Here is a 16,692-nt window from a genome sequence, read left to right as displayed (position 1 = left end):
TCATCTATTGATGCATTTGATTCCCGATCAGGTTGCATTTCTCATGTTCTCTTGATAGGAGCAATCATAGAAATTTTATGTGAAATCAATATTCAATTAATCATCATTCAAATTCACATTAACACACAAATTAAAAGCCACAACATGATCTTGAATGGTTAATTAAGCTTTGGTGAAGTAGTACTCGTCAGCCATACATATTGAAACTTAATAAATATTCTTAGTGGGCGCATGTTAATAAACTTAAAAACCACCATACAAGTGTGGTAATGAGCATATGTCCAATGATGTACTCAAGTACATGCAGCTTCAACTCCTCCAAGACCAGAACCGAATTGGCCTTCTTGTAAACTATATAGAGCAGCATCTGAACAATGCCAAAGAGAAAACCCACTGTAATTGGAAGTTGCATGTTGATGATGCCAATAAGAACAAAATCTTAATATAGTAATATGCCAGCCAAATAAAATTAATAATAATAACAAATAAATAAAAATCTAGCAGGCAAAAAAAATTAATAATAAATAAATAAGAGTTTAAGGCCTTCAATTTTTGGTAAAGAAATGAGATGGGCAAAGAAGATTGTATAGGACCTGCTTGTGGATTGGTCTAGATTTTATGCTTTCTGCAACTCAATTGTTCTAAATGAAATCTCTACATCAACTTGCAAGAAAGGTGAAAGATACATGGAGAATTAGTACATTTTTTATGACAATAGCAGCACTACTAAGTACCAACAAACAAAAAACAAAATCAATATTCTTAGTGGGTTTTGATTGACTTGTACAATTACATACATATTGAAACTTCCTGACGGCATAGACTAAGCTACATGTTGATGATGCCAAGACTTTTCAACAACGTCAAAAGTCAACACATATAGGAAAATGCACCTAAGCTGTTAAACATCAAACAATGTGCAAATAATTAATGCCACATGTGATTTCCTCCCATTTTCTGTATGCAATAGCTTTTGTATATTTTTCAGTGTAGATATTCTAATGAATCTCCATGATAAAAATACTTTATGCCATCACAAATAAATTTCCCCTTTCAGTTTCTGAATGCATGTTGCAACCAATTGACATTCTATAGCCCTTCACAAATTCAAAAACTAGGTCATACCTGGTTAATGAGTTAGATCACAATGAAGCTCTTCAGCTCTTTAGTTGAATAAACAGATGAATCATATACTCATCTATGTAAAATAAAATAGAAAATTAAATTCTATCAATGTGCTATCCAATTCAAAAGTTAGTGTAATAATTCTTTCAATGTTGATCGACAATTGATTTGGAAATACCTCATGGATACAGCAAATAGATAGGTAGCTGTTGTAGCCAAAAGTAGCTTGCATCTATTCAACACTTACAAAAACTGTACACCATTCCACATGTTCAGCACTTACAAAAACCATGCACCATTCCAACTATTCCACACTTGCAAAAACTATACACCACGATCAGCCAAAAAAGAGCAATGCGTCCAAAAAATTCTTGTAACATGTACTAAAAGCACTAGTTGAACAAAAAAGAGCAATGCTTTCAAAAAACAAAACAACATGCTCAATCGCCTATTCAAATGGGTTGAAACCCATATCCTGCAGCAAAACAAAGAAACCATTATAAGTTATTAAAGATTAAAATAAAAATAGAAAAGAAAAAGGGAAAAGGAAAAAGGAGAATGACAATGACATAACAATGTAATTTGACAATAGCAGGGAGCTTCAAGTGTATTTACCTTACTAAAAGCAGTTTCCTGCATTCCAATTATGCAATCATATTGGGTATCAGTTATTGAAGCCAATGGATCTTCATTTGTGTTCAATTCCCTTTCTTGGATTCCTTGGCAAGCCTTCAATTTAAAAAGATACCAAATGTGTTACAATATGCTTGAAATGTTTGTATGCGATCACGAGTTTAATAAGAATAAGTGAAACACTCATAAAAGGAAGAAAAATAAGCAACTTGATTTTTTCTCCCATTCTGGTTAGCATTGTTGTGACTCTGATGTTTCTTTTTTGCTTGTGTCATGACTTTTTCAACCGTAGACCCATTCTTTTGAATGGTGCCTTGCCTTTACATTTAACCGCTGTAGGACTAAGAACCTTGGTACTTTTCACTACTACACCATCAATGGCTTCATTACTTTTGGAAGATGGGGGTGGAATATCATGGGAGGGTGGACAGGGTTCATACCTTGAGCACTTGCATTTCGCTAGCAACATGTCTACACAACGCATGACATCCATGTAATGGTCCTCACTGGTTGATGTAAGCATTGCTAATTCACTACATTTTTTCAACAAGCAATCATATCTTTGGGCATCAGGGTTGCAACTGAAGACGTTATAACTACTCTCAACAAGAGTATATGCGCGCTTCAAATCCTTCCTCCATCGGTCAAGAAAATATTTTGTGGGCAAAGATTTAACTTTCTTTAATGTCAGTACATCAAGGGCATGCCTACACAAGATTCCTCTACATTCAAACAACCCACAAGTGCATTTAACTTCACTTTCATCTCCATTGAAGTAAACACAAAAATTTTGTTCTTTTGTGTAATCATCAATTGTTACCTCATCGGATACTTCGTAGGTAGAAATTGCACATTCACTTTTAATAAGAGAGCAATTGCAATACATCAAGCAACTAAACTCCTTATGAACTTCTTTGAACTTTGCATTGGTGTAAAGTTCTTGAAATTTCTTCTCAATAGAAAAATGAGATATACAAGGAATGATGGCATTAAAAGAATTGAAATCAGCTACTTTCTCATTCTCAGCCTTTCTCCTCAAAGCATTGTCAAATTGGCCAACAAATTCCTTTAGCGTGCTTCTAGAGTGCACATAATTATCAAAAAATGCATTCATACTTTCACTTCATTGTCTAGTTGCATTCCGGCCCAAAATGTATCTTTTAAATACGTCGATACCCAATGAGCCCACTCACTATATAACCAACACAACCATGCATTATCCCGAAGATTATACCTTTCAAGTACACCTTGCCAACTGTTATCAAATTCAACACAAGTTTGAGAGTCATAGATTGCACTTTGTATGGCACTCTTCAAGCCACACTTGTATTGAGCATGTGATCCTAGCTTCTCTGGGAATTTTTTCATAATGTGCCATAAACAAAATCTATGTCGGGCTTTAGGAAAAGCTTTTGCAATTGCACTTTTCATAGCCTTATCCTAATCTGTTATTGTTGCAAGTGGAGCTTGGCCGTTCATGCATTTCAACCATGTTTCAAACAACCAAACAAATGTGGTTGTATCTTCACCTGATAGTAATCCCGCCCCCAAAAGTATTGACTGACCATGATGATTTACTCCCACAAAAGGAGCAAATGACATGTTGTATATATTGGTCAAATACGTTGTGTCAAATGTAACCACATCCCCAAAATACTCATATGCAGCCTTGGTTCGTGCATCAGCCCAAAACACATTCCTTTAGCCTAGAGTCATCATCCAAATCCATCACAGCGTAGAAGCCATCATTCATTTCTCGCATTCTAGTAAAGTAGTCATAGAGTACTCTAGCACCTCCTTTGCCAAGCCGAAGATGTCTTGCCTTGCTAATAAAATTTTGACAATCTCTCTCTATGAATGACAGATTCTCAAACCCTCCACCTTCAACAACGAGAGAGTTAAAGTTCTTACTCACACCTATCCCAGCTATATCGTTTAATTCGAGCCTTCTTTTCACATTATCATCTATCCTCCTATAGCATCGAAAAAATCTTGTTTTACTAGGGCCTAAAGCATGATTATGGTTCACATTAACAGTAGTTAAACACCATGCTCCATCCTTGAACAATGCATTAAACTTGGCCTTACACCCAGTTTTCGTTGTTGGATTTGGCTTGTCAATATTAATTGCATCAGTTTGCTTCTTGCCATAACAAGCACATGTAAGGGTGACATACTTATGACTCCCGTCTGGATTATTTTTACCTCCTTTAGATGTCACCCCAAACCCTTATTGCTGAGCATACCGCCTATAATATAGTTTTAGTTCTTTTTCAAAACTAAACTTCATTCCTACCTCCAGTTCTGCTACTTTCTTATTACATTGCACATCATTATCATCCTTGTCTACCAACTCTAAATCACAGACAACTTCATTTCCATCTAGATGACAAAAAAAATAAAAAATAAAAAATACAGTTACCCAATCAACATATCGGGACAAGATTGGAATCACAACATTCACTAAACGACAATCAACAACTAATGAGTAAAATTTACTATGAGAAAGAAACTCAATGATATTAATAAAAGACTATAAGGACTAACTAACCAATTTGAGGGACAACTTCGAGGAACGGCTCGTCGTCATTTGGAATCTATGTAAGCAGAGAATTGTTAGGTTCATAACAACCACAATGCCAACTTTTAACATGTAATATATTCTCTCCTTTAGAAGCAGAGAAATGCTACACTTACCAAATTTTTCTCCTAAAATTGGTTCCCAAGTAATGTGTCACCATCCCATGAGATGGTCACACATTTCCCAAAATAATTTTTCTCATGGAATGTTAAAACATCATTTAGGAAATGAATTTTATGGATAAATTTTAGTAAGTGTAGCATTTTCATTAGAAGCAACATATAAATACTTTACATTGACAATAGGGATGTGAAACGATTATTAAATTGGGGGGATAGGGGGAACCTCTAACATTAATACCTGCATCAATTGCTCAAGCATTACAGATTCAGATCCCATCACAAGTGGTAATGAGGTAGGAGGCACTGAAGCTTCACCAATGGCCCCAACAGTGTGACTTTGTGCATTGGCTCTTGCAGAAGTTATAGTGAGTACAAAATCATCACAACCAAGAGGGGATGAAAATATAGATGGTCACACATAAGCAAGAATCGTTTAGGTTGAAACTGAAAAATATACCATCTGCAACCATATGGTGAAACCTTCTTTCCTTACTTCCATAAGAATCCTACATTGATTGGCACGTTTTCATAAGACAACAAATAAATAACAACATATCAACAGAGGAATGTAAAGCTAATGCTATAAATAAATATTTCGATCATTAGGGCATATGCATACATAAAACACTAAACTTATCAATTGAGAAACCAAACCCTATTGATGCATGATATAATGTACATGTTTCTCATTATTCTTTTCAATTGCATCTAATGTACCCTCATTACCACTATCAACACTATTAACAAGAGGGGAAGAGAAACAATGTGAAGCACCGTCATTGCCTACGCTTCCAGGAGTTCCCATGGATTTTTTAGTACAAACTCGATCATTTCCATAGGGGCCCTTCCCTTCCAACTCTACATTGACATGTAGTGGGTTTGGAGTCTACATAAGATATAGTAACAAACTTAGATGAGAAATTCATAAACTTCACAATATTTATAAGCAGCAACGGTGTGCATTGTGTCACACGTGCAGCACGTGTTTGCATTGTGCATCTACATGATCCAAAGAATAGCTATAATTTACCTGGCTTCTTGATAGATAGGGGTGGGGAGTTGTAGAAGCAACTGTTGAGGCAAAAAATGGGGGCAACGTAGCTCCAGGACAATAATAAGCATAATCAAGAAACACCGAGTATCCAAAACTAATCCATATAAATAATGAAAAAAATTCATAGTCATAATGATTTTTTTGGTTCTTTAGAAAAAAAAATACAAAAATAAACTAAACATATTCTTATCATGAACCTGCATGGAACTCGACCAATCAAAATAATGCGTTGTTGGAATTTCCTGAAAAAATAAATGAGAATACTTTAAAACATCGAAAAAAAAAAATGTAAAAGAATATAATTAGGGTTAAGAAAAAGACAAGGATACTTGAGCTGAAGAAGCTGGTTTGGAAGGATTAGGAGGCTTGCTCTCTTCCCCTATCCCCATCGAGTTGTTTCAAAGCAAGAAATCTTCAACTTATGCATTTTATGACAAGTTTACTTATATCTGCAATAATATCTATATATAACCGTCTTAGTTGATAGAGTAACCAAAGAAGGTACACTAGAAAAATATAATACAACACCTTGTTAGGCCAACCTGCAAACAAATTTGCATCAAAAAATATCAAACGAATAAAACACTAAAACACTTTATTTCCTTACTGGGGGGGAGGGGGGGGGGGTTAGGAAATAAATTCAAGGGGCTGCCTCCAATTTTGATCAAAAGTAAACAATTATGATGGAATGTACATGACGCACCACATTTCTATTGAATCGGGTATCATATTTAGAAGTGCTGCATGCTTTAGTAAGCATTAACAATACACAAATGTTCAAAATTTTCTACTATCTTTTTTGTTTTTGTTTGCGTATTCTTTAATGATTTTGAGCATCCAAAGCAAGCTACAATGAAGTAAACCATCACTAACCCCAAACAAAACATAGTTCCAATATCGGGCAGCTTTACGGAAACTATCTTAATAGAAGAAATATCAAGTCCTTAAACTTGCAGCTACACGAGCTAAAAATATTAAAATCAAAGCATGGAAAAACTTCAAATTTAGACCATTACCATATACATCAGAACATTTTGCATCATTTTTGGTGAGTTGTCTTTTTCCTACTTATAATCAGATTTAATATTTTTTTTTAAAAAAATTATTAGTGTTGAGCAATGATTTTCCGTTTCTAAGTGCTTTCCATGCCTTATCTATTGATTTTTTTTTTTTTTTTTTTTTTCAAAAAGCAACTTGTTTCACCTAGTTTTCTATTTGGCACTATTGAGACTACATATATGGGCCATGCCACTTCTAAGAGTTATAAGTCAAGACAAATACTTCTATGACGGTGTTTTGGAGGCCAACAACATCTTCAAATAGAGATGTCTTGCAAGCAGGGAAGAGTTTTATAAGGACTAAGAAAAAGGGACATGAAGTAGGAAGTGTTTGAAATACATCAATTAGAGATGTGACTTGAGATAAATTGTTATATGACATTGATTCAATGTGGTTCACTGAAGCTTTTAGATTTTGATCAGTTTGCCACAAGATTGTTCTCTTTCACTTTTGACCTTGTCCATTTTATATCATGTTGCTTTTCTTTCTTTCTATCTTGATTTCTTGTTGCTAATTTTCATCTGGAGGTTTACATTATTATCCATGTGGTGGTTGTTGTGTATTTTATCAAAGGGATTCTCTCTCCAAAAATGTTCAAAGTTGCTGTTACCTTTGTTATATCTATTGGCCTGTACACTTCCATTATTTAGTTTATTCAATATTTACATAATATGGCAGAACACAAATTTGATTTCCGCTCCTTGATCCGTTCGTAAGTACCTAGTTCACACTTTACAACAAACAAATTCAAACCAAACCAACCAGTGTGAAACAAAAAAAAAAAAAAAAAAACAAAACAAAACAAAACAAAACAAAAACAAAAAAACAAGCAATTTGGTGGCATTTTTGTTAACAAATGAGGGCACAAATTGGCGAACAGAGAGAGTGGTTGACCCGACAAAAACGAAATTTACCAGAACCCTAGAAACAAAATCACAGCTCCTCCGCAAAACCATTCAGAATAACCAACCCACAACATACAGAAATGATTTTCAAAGAAAGGAAAAGAAAAGGTACCTCGTAGTGGTTTTGGGCATGCACACGGCAGTGACGGTGGAGGAAGAGCTACCATTTGTGGGGGAATGGGTTCCGGCCGGAGCTAATGGAAGGAAGTGGAGGTGGTCATTGACGGCGGTGACGGTGGGGAGAGGAGAGGACGCACGATGCTCGTGGGGAGTGAATATGGGTTGGGGAAGAAAAAGGGGGAAAGGAAAGGGTTTGGGGTCGGTCGGCGGCAGTGACGATGGGGAGAGGAGATCACGGCGTTGGTTTCAGTGGGGATCACGGCGCCAGTGCCAATGGAGAGAGAATCTGGGTGGAGGGAGAATGGGGTGGAGCGAAATGGTCGGGTTACAAAGACCATCAATAAGTGCTCTATAAACTGCAACATTAGGTAGCATACCAATGTCATTCATGCAATGAAAATACTTAATTGCCTCTTCAACCAATCAGTTCTTACACAAACCATCAATTAATGCAGAATAAGTAACAATATTGTGGTGATTAAAATTCAAAGAGTATGTTTTGAATTACATTTGAGAGTTTAAAAAATACTTTTAATACTTACAAAGCCGTGTTATTTAAAAGTTGACATGTATGGTAAAAAAATTTCAAAAGGTTTTTTTTTTTTTTTCTGATTTTTTACTTTAAAAATGACCAAAACGCACTGAAAAAAAAAAAAAAAAATTTTTTTGACTAAAAGCTTTATTTTTCAAACACAATCTCATACATGCTCTAAAGAGCACACTTTTTTAAGCTTTTGTCAAAAGTACATTTTGGCCATTTTTTTTTATCTTTAAAAACGCTTTTAAATTTCTTTTACTAAACGTTTACTTTTTTCTTCAAACAAATTTTTTTGAGTGTTAAACGTCTTTTTAGGCTTCTCAAAGACAACCAAATAAGCTCTAAATCTTCACTTTTCATGAATCGATGAAAAAGGAGTAGTGGGTGGGCTTGGAGTTATGGCCCGTTTGAATGTTTACACTTGCGGACTTGCGGCTCCTGTGCCGCAGCATCACATATTTAAAAGCCGAAAACCTCAACAGCTTTTCTACTCATAAACCCTAAACCATCACCATTTCCATCTTCCTTGAAAACTCAAGAGAAAAGATATGAACACCTATTGTTCACCCAAAACCCAGAAAAAATGGATCTAATTGACGGAGTTATTATCAGTCATCTCATTTCCTACCAAAGATGCTCGTTTTCCTTCGCAGTCTCTTCCACGCTGGTCGCAGAGCCTCTCACCGTGTAAGCCCTTTCTCTCCCAACCCTCCAAGCCCCACTGACCCATTTTTCAATGCTTTTCCTGTTTCATCATCATATGCTTCTTCGCTTTCTTGCCCTTTAATTTGGTTCACCGGCTTCCTTTTCATAATCAGATACCCTTTTGTCTCCATATCAGGCTCCAATAGTTTTTTTGATGATTTAAGTAAAGAATCAATGCGTAATATTATTCAACTAGAGCAGTGGGAAGATTATAGGATTGTTAGTTTGCTTGATTTGGCGCTGGCGCCGATATGGGTGTCTAAGGTTTTGGTGGAATTAAAAGGGGATCCTAGGTTAGCTTTGAGGTTCTTCAAATGGGCCAGAACCCGAAGCGGGTTTCGCCACACCACGGAATCTTATTGTGTCTTGATTCATATATTGTTTTATGCGAGAATGTACTTTGATGCAAATGATATTTTGAGAGAGCTGGTTTTGTTGAGGTGGGTTTTGCCGGGTTGCCATGTGTTTGACGTGTTGTGGTCCACGAGGAATGTTTGTGTTCCGGGGTTTGGAGTGTTTGACGCTTTATTTAGTGTTTTGGTTGAGGTGGGAATGCTCGAGGAAGCAAGCCAGTGTTTTTTGAGGATGAGGAAATATAGGGTTTTTCCGAAAGCACGGTCTTGTAATATGTTTTTGCATAGTCTTTCAAAGTCAGGGAAGGGGGAATTATCGAGGAATTTTTTTAAGGATATGGTTGGGGCTGGGATTTCACCTTCAGTTTTCACATATAATATAATGATTGATTATTTGTGCAAAGTAGGAGATTTGGGAGCAGCTAGAAGCTTGTTTGAACAAATGAAGCGCATTAGCGTTATGCCAGATATTGTCACGTATAATTGTCTTATTGATGGGTATGGAAAGGTTGGATTATTAGATGAATCGGTTTCTATATTTGAAGAAATGAAGTCTGCAGGTTGTGAACCTGATGTAATAACGTATAACGCTTTAATTAATTCTTTTTGTAAATTTGAAAGAATGCCTCAAGCATTTGAGTTTCTACATGAGATGAAGATCAATGGGTTGAAACCAAATGTTGTAACTTATAGCACATTAATTGATGCTTTTTGTAAGGAAGGGATGAGGCAAGAGGCGATTAAATTTTTTGTGGACATGAGACGAGTTGGTCTTTTACCCAATGAATTTACTTACACTTCTTTGATAGATGCAAATTGTAAATTAGGTCATCTAAATGATGCTTTGAAGCTGGCTAATGAAATGTTGTGGGCAGGAGTTAAATTGAACATTGTTACCTACACAGCTTTACTGGATGGCCTTTGTGAAGATGGGAGGATAAAGGAAGCAGAAGAAGTTTTTAGGACAATGCTGAAGGCTGGAATAATTCCTAACCAGCAAACTTATACTGCCCTTGTTCATGGGTATACTAAGGCTAAGAAAATAGAGAATGCTATGGAAATTTTGAAGGAAATGAAGGAGAAAAGCATCAAAGTGGATATTATGCTGTATGGGACCATCATTTGGTGTCTGTGCAGCCAAAATAAGTTTGAAGAATCTGAACTTGTAATCAATGAAATGAACTGTCATGGTGTAAGTGCGAATCATTTTATATACACAACACTTTTGGATGCTTACTTCAAGGCAGGGAAAACTGCAGAGGCACTCAATCTGCTACAAAAAATGCAGGACTTGGATATTGAGGTCAATATTGTTACTTATTGTGCACTAATTGATGGTTTGTGTAAGAACGGATTGGTTGAAGAGGCAATTAAGTATTTTCATTGCATGAATGACATTGGTATCCAACCTAATGTTGCAGTTTATACAGCACTTATTGATGGTCTTTGTAAAAATAATAGCATTGAAGCAGCCAAGAAGCTGTTTGATGAAATGCTGTACAAGGGTATGATTCCAGATAAAAATGCTTACACCGCTTTAATTGATGGGAACTTGAAGCACGGAAATCTTCAGGAAGCTTTGGACCTGCGAGACAGAATGATTAATATGGGTATGGAGCTTGATCTGCCTGCCTATACTTCCTTGATTTGGGGATTTTCTCAATGTGGTCAGTTGCAACTTGCAAAAGAGCTTCTTGATGAGATGATTGGGAAGGGTATCCTTCCTGATGAGATTCTTTGTATTTGTCTATTGAGGAAGTATTATGAACTGGGAAATATGAATGAAGCCATTGAATTGCAAAATGAAATGGTGAAAAGGGGTCTAATTGCTGGCAGTCGTGATTGTGCAGTTCCTAATTTGCAAACTTGAGAGATAATAATGTTTCACCATCCTTACTTTGATGGGGCTTCGTAAAAAAATTGAATCGGAAGCACATGATGGTTTTCCTTTTCCTAAATGGAGGTATAAGAACCCAAGGGATACAAAGTTCCTCATGGGCGTCTGACTGTATGGAATGACATTGCCAAGTTGTGTTTTGACGGTTTTTGATGAAATAGGCTGTTGCTGATACTCGATGTGTATCACATCTAAAGATCTTTTTGTGGTCTCATCATGCAAATTTGTCCACTGGATGCGATTTTAGTCTGATGTTCTCATGCGATCTTCAGCAGAAAACCCAGATTATTTACGTCTGGTTTAATTACCTTAAACTTTCTGTCAAGGTGAGTGATTACCTTTTTCTGATCATTAAAAAAAAAAATAGAGTAACAAGCATCATAGGACATGGCTAAAATTTATAGTAATCAATAGTTTTGTAAATGCATCTAAACCAAAATTGATAGCCATAAATCTTTCCTACATTTTCTTTTAAACTCTTTTAAGAATCTGGACATACTTTCATCAATTATGTGTAACAGCTGGGTGGTTCCTGAGTTGGAAGAAAGATATGTCTGGGCTCAAGGTTCAGCACAAAAGTGAAAGTGAAAGCAATATGCATCCGAGGATGTAAACAATATTAGTTGAGTTGGTTGTTGCTCTGATTGCTTGGACAAGCAAGGTGCAGTATTGATTTACAGAAATCCTACCAGTTTTTTTATATAGCTTAGGCTCTTATTTCATACTTGCTTGGTAAAGTCCACTATAATCATCATAATGCTGTAATGTTGTTGTACAGCATGACATTTGAGCCACCTTTGAGCACCTAATTTTGTTTCATAGGTGAGCAATGTCGATGGCCTAGATTTAGCTGCCCAATTGCATGACCAATAAGGATCAACCATGTAGAGAAAAGGTAAGCTATGGAATTCACCTTCTTTTTTTTTCTTTTTTCTTTTTAGAATTTAGTAGGTCAGGTTGGTGCCACTTTGGCAACAAAGAGAAGAAAATAAAAGAATTTAAGAATTTAGTTTGGATAAGCAAATAAAATAACTCTTAAGAATAAAAAGGAAATAAAATATTTATCTTTTGGAGGCATAAAAATTGCTTGATATCCACTCAAATAAAGACTTGGAGGTGCTAGGGAAGACCAATCAGGGGCGGATGTACGTTGATGAGTATTCGTCCCCCCAAAAGTTTTCAGAAATTTTATATTAGCATGTGAAATTTTATATATATCCCCAAATTTCGAAATTTGTCCCCCTAAATTACTGAAGATGTCCCCCCAAAACTCTCTCACCAAAAAATTCTTCAACAAATTGTCCCAGCAAAATTTTTTTTATTCTTTTTATCTTCAGCACTCTCTCTCTCACTGAAAATTTCTTAAATTGTCCCCAAAATAATTTTTTATTCCTTTTGAGCAGCTTTGGCTGCACTCGAAGACGATGAATCCCCATTTTCATCAAAACAGGAAGGAAAGTCTACCTCAAATCACTGAAGGTGAATTCAAGCACCCATCACCCAAATGCTTCAAAATCAGCTTCTCAGCGCATCAACTTGATCTGGGTGTCTGGCTTTTGAAGCCTGCACTTGAATATGAGCAAGAGAGAGAGAGAAGACTCAAATTTGCTTCACTGGCAAAGTCCCTGCCAAGTCCAAGATGACTCGAAAGAAAAATAGGCTTAGAAATAATAAAGAAAGAAGAGGAAGAATGGGTAATAAAGAGAGAGAGACAGCAGCTTGCTAAGTCACATGGTGGGGAAAAACGAAGAAATGACAATTACTGGGTATTTGCTGGATTTGGGTATTTCCAGATTCACGCATGGAGAGAGAGAGCCCTCGCCGGAGTGGATTTGGCTTGTCTCAAACTCTCATATTTTCTTTTTTCTTCTAGATAATTTTCACGCCTTTTTTTTTTTTTTTTTGTGAATAATTTTCACAGCTTAGTTGTTAAAGATTAAAATTAACATTTTGACTTATCTAATTTGAGATTTCATAGGATTAAAATTTGGGTTATCTTAATTATTGCAGGCTGTAGCATTGTTTTGGCTTGTCTCATACTCTCATGCTCAGCATTATTGTAGTTGGGAGCCTACGGCATTTTGTTAGGAGAAACAATTCATGCTCAAAGGTACAATTTTTCTTGAATCATATAGATTGTGCTTAGTTTATATTACTAATAATTTATGCTAATGTGTGTTTGTAATGCCATAAGATTAAGATTTTGAATGAGTATTTACTGTATTTTGATGTTATACAAGTTTTGTTTTTAGCTTTCATTGTTGGTTAATTTGATGGGTTTTAATTCTTTAATTTATTTATCATTCTTTCACTTGTTAGTGGTAATAAAAATTATAATAAAATTCTAACAAAAATGACTTGTGATTTACTATGAAATTATATAAGTTCAGTAGGTGCTACTATGTTCACACTTAGGTAAGATAGTCACAATTGATAGCTTCGGCCTACCATTTTAATTAGAAGAAAAAAAAAAAAACAAATCGTCCACCAAACACAAAATCCTGGTTCCGCCTCTGAGACCAATGCCACTTTCGTTCCTCAGCTGCTCTATTGCGTCTTGGGTTCTTTCAAGATGCTATGTGTTAAGTCCAGCAATATCTTTGGCAACGCTGGCACTTTTTCTGGTAGCAAATCAGGGGTAGCTGCAAGAATTGGCTGGTCTCACACTCATACAATCACATAGTTGACATATCCATTTGGGCTTTGCTTGGCTTTTCAATGAAGTAATGGGATGATCATTGGCTCTGTGCTTGTGTGTGTTTTCTTCTTTGATAATTACTGAACCTGCATACATCTGCCACTATAGATGCTTTTCCTATAAAATCTAGATTTTGAGACCTGTTATGGTCATTTTTTCTTTATAGTTTTCTGGTGACATGTTGGGCCATATCTCTTTGTGCTTTTTGCTCTTTTCATCCTTCTTTAGATTAAGAGGTAGGATCTTATTTAAATTATTTCTGTCCATGAGTTCTCCATAAAAATATTAGTGTGTGTTTCCGTATCTTCTTTTCTTCTGGATTTTATAGGGTTTCCTTAATTGTTTGATTAGAAACTAGTAGTTATGTCAAATGGGCGTTGAAGAGTTTCACTGAACTTTCACAGGTAACCTTTATTTTTTCAGGAGTTGTAGTTAATGGATTCAGATAAGTGACTGCAAAAATATAATTTATTTAGTGTTCTGGAATGTCTTATATATTTATCGAGGTTCTTGAGTTTGTTTGTTTTTTTTTTTTTTTTTCGATTTGGTGTCAGAAAATGCACTTGCTATTTAGCTTATATCTTATTGTTTTTTGGCAAGACCTTTATCAACAGCATAATGTTGTAACGTTGTCATCCTGCAGGACATATATGCCAAGTTTGAGCACCCAATTTTGTTTCATATGCGAGCACTGCCGATTGCCTTGATCTAGCTGCCCAATGGCATGACCAGCTAGTTTCAAGCATCTACAGAAACAGTAAGTTATTGAGTTCACATTATTGTTTTTTCTTTGTTAAAATTTAGTTGGTCAAATCAGTGCCAGTTTGGCGACATTATTTTATCAATGCTCTCTAATATGATACAAAAAGTAGATATGTGCATGATGTTATGGTTGGCCTTTTTCAGCTCACAAATTAAGACAGATGAACGAATGAAGTTCATACGAGCGGGTGCCAAGGTCACTGCCAAAGGAATTTTGTTTACATTTACATGATTCTAGAATTTCAAGTGGCATAACAACATTTTAATTATAGATGTAAAATACTAGTGACCTTGTGTTCTATAATTTCTGATATGTTCGGTAATTTTCAGCAACAAATATATTGATGGTAATCTCAAATGCATGTTCTTTTTTGGTGCTAATAATAGCAACCATGTACTCCTGTACTCCTGATGTGAAGACCAAATGTTTCATTGTATGGTACGCATAATCATTTTGTTTGTTGTATTGCAGAAATAGCGATTTGGTGAGACCGTGGAAAGTGAGATGAGGAGATTACATGGGTAGAGATCCAAGCTGCTACATCCTCAACACTGATCCACTGCTGCTGTGCTGCTGTGGCTGTTGAAGGAGAATATGGAACAAAATCTTGACTTGCTGCCGCCTTCATTACAGTGCAAGTTCTTTTTCTGTACCTTCAATACTCTTATTATATCCTTTGAAAACATTTCTACATTCTTGAAACTAATTCCATTGAGTAATAATAACAGAGACATGCTAAACTTTCAAAAAAAATCTCCAAAATTTGCTTCTCAAATAATGTGTCAAAATTCTATCTAATCAATTCTTCTGGAAAATGTGTCATCATCTGATAAAATTGCGATACATCATTTGGAAAACAAATTTTGGAGAATTTTTTTGGGAAGTGTAGCATTCCTCATAATAATATTATATTTGAGGCGATAATAAAACAATTGTCGACTCCATTCCTTGTAAATAGTCATATAGGTAATAAAGGAGATCATAACATTAATGTGTATACATGCTTATTTTGTTAATAGCTCTTCATCAGTCTTTTGCCATTTTCACAAAAATACTTGCATATACAAAATACTTTGCTGTCTCTTTACAAAATATACAAGGCTCATCACACGATATTAATTTTATATACGTAAATAGCATTACATTTCAATAAAAATACTTATACATAAAATGGAAGTGTAAGTGTCTCCTTTCTCTTTTTCTTTTCTTTTGTTCTGAGGCTGCTTAAAACTTTAACCTACTTACTCGGCGTCCTACACCTCAGTCTTCAACCCCTCATTCGGTGTCGTTAACCCTACATCATAAAAGATTACCTTAATTATCGACAAAAAAATCACTGACTATATATCATGAAAATGATTGCACTAACAAGCGGGGTCCTTATCAACCGCTTAAAATTGAAACCCTAACTTCATCATTTATTAGGTCTCTCTCAAAGTCAAAACCCTAATTCCTTGCTCACCTTTGGTCACCTTAAAACCCCACTAAAGGGAGGGATTCTAGCCCTCAATTTGAAAACGAAAAGAAAAAAAACAAACACACACACCCCACATGAGATCAGTTTAAGTGAATAAGTAAATCATAGACTCCTCCCTTCTCTCCCGTATAAAAACTTATCCTTATTTTATCCCAACCCTCTAGGATAGTAGAAAGGAGAACATATCGTGGGAAGGAGTAAATCAAACATATAACACAAGGTGTTGTACCTAGACAAACCTTTATAGCAATACAGGCTAGGTATTGACATAGGATCAACCCCCAATAAGCTTTAGAGTGTGTTTGGGATTGCGATTTCATAAGAATAATTTACGTTTTTAAAATATATCGCAAAACTTAAGGTGTTTGGCATTGCGATTTAAAAAGCACTTAATTTAAAATAGGAAAAAAATTTGCAATTTTTATAAGCAAGCTAGGAGGTGTTTATTTAAAAAAGCGCGAATTTAAACCAAAATTGCGATTTTGCATAACAAATATTTGAATTTTTTTAACATATTTTACCAAATGCCTTTGCGATTTTAAAAAGTAGTGATTTCAAAAAAAAATTAAAAATTAAAAATTAAAAAACAATTTTTAAAATCGCACTTATTGAAACTGCAATCCCAAATGGAACACTTTGGCCATTGAAGGCTAGGAACTGTC

General features: G+C 35.4%; 2 protein-coding genes, 1 long non-coding RNA gene and 1 pseudogene across 3 annotated transcripts; 1 reads left to right on the top strand and 3 right to left on the bottom strand.

Annotated features, from left to right (window-relative positions):
• Window positions 1–201: 201 nt before the first annotated feature.
• Window positions 202–1,806, bottom strand: LOC132175307 (uncharacterized). Its single transcript, XR_009439416.2, has 4 exons — window positions 1,741–1,806; window positions 1,304–1,600; window positions 1,126–1,198; window positions 202–367 (listed from the first exon to the last, which is right to left on the bottom strand). It is a non-coding gene; the product is annotated as an uncharacterized LOC132175307 (long non-coding RNA).
• A 223-nt stretch (window positions 1,807–2,029) lies between these two features.
• LOC148587583 (protein FAR1-RELATED SEQUENCE 1-like) lies at window positions 2,030–3,189 on the bottom strand. The gene is made up of 2 exons (XM_088512705.1): window positions 2,993–3,189; window positions 2,030–2,837 (listed from the first exon to the last, which is right to left on the bottom strand). Exons 1-2 carry the CDS (start codon window positions 3,187–3,189, stop codon window positions 2,030–2,032), a joined length of 1,005 nt encoding a protein of 334 aa, XP_088368831.1.
• A 9-nt stretch (window positions 3,190–3,198) lies between these two features.
• Window positions 3,199–5,266, bottom strand: LOC148587582 (protein FAR1-RELATED SEQUENCE 5-like; annotated as a pseudogene).
• A 3,350-nt stretch (window positions 5,267–8,616) lies between these two features.
• On the top strand, window positions 8,617–15,578 carry EMB2794 (Tetratricopeptide repeat (TPR)-like superfamily protein). Its single transcript, XM_059589760.2, is given in 7 exon segments — window positions 8,617–8,750; window positions 8,753–11,418; window positions 11,614–11,753; window positions 11,915–11,987; window positions 12,496–13,202; window positions 14,434–14,547; window positions 15,025–15,578. Coding segments are annotated over 2 exon segments (2,343 nt in total). The 5' UTR covers window positions 8,617–8,720; the 3' UTR covers window positions 11,066–11,418; window positions 11,614–11,753; window positions 11,915–11,987; window positions 12,496–13,202; window positions 14,434–14,547; window positions 15,025–15,578.
• Window positions 15,579–16,692: the final 1,114 nt, after the last annotated feature.

The sequence above is a fragment of the Corylus avellana genome, chromosome 2 (assembly GCF_965113065.1).
Source record: "Corylus avellana chromosome 2, dhCorAvel1.hap1.2, whole genome shotgun sequence".
Lineage (NCBI taxonomy): Eukaryota > Viridiplantae > Streptophyta > Magnoliopsida > Fagales > Betulaceae > Corylus > Corylus avellana.
The sequence above is the reverse complement of the archived record's forward strand: the minus strand, read 5'-3'. Positions and strand labels throughout refer to the sequence as shown.

Coding starts and splice junctions, on each gene's coding strand:
- LOC148587583 (XM_088512705.1), bottom strand. CDS start 3,189: ATGAAAAGTGCAATTGCAAAAGCTTTTCCTAAAGCCCGACATAGATTT. Junction 2,838..2,992: donor TGGCAAGGTGTACTTGAAAG/GTATAATCTTCG, acceptor TGTGCACTCTAG/AAGCACGCTAAAGGAATTTG.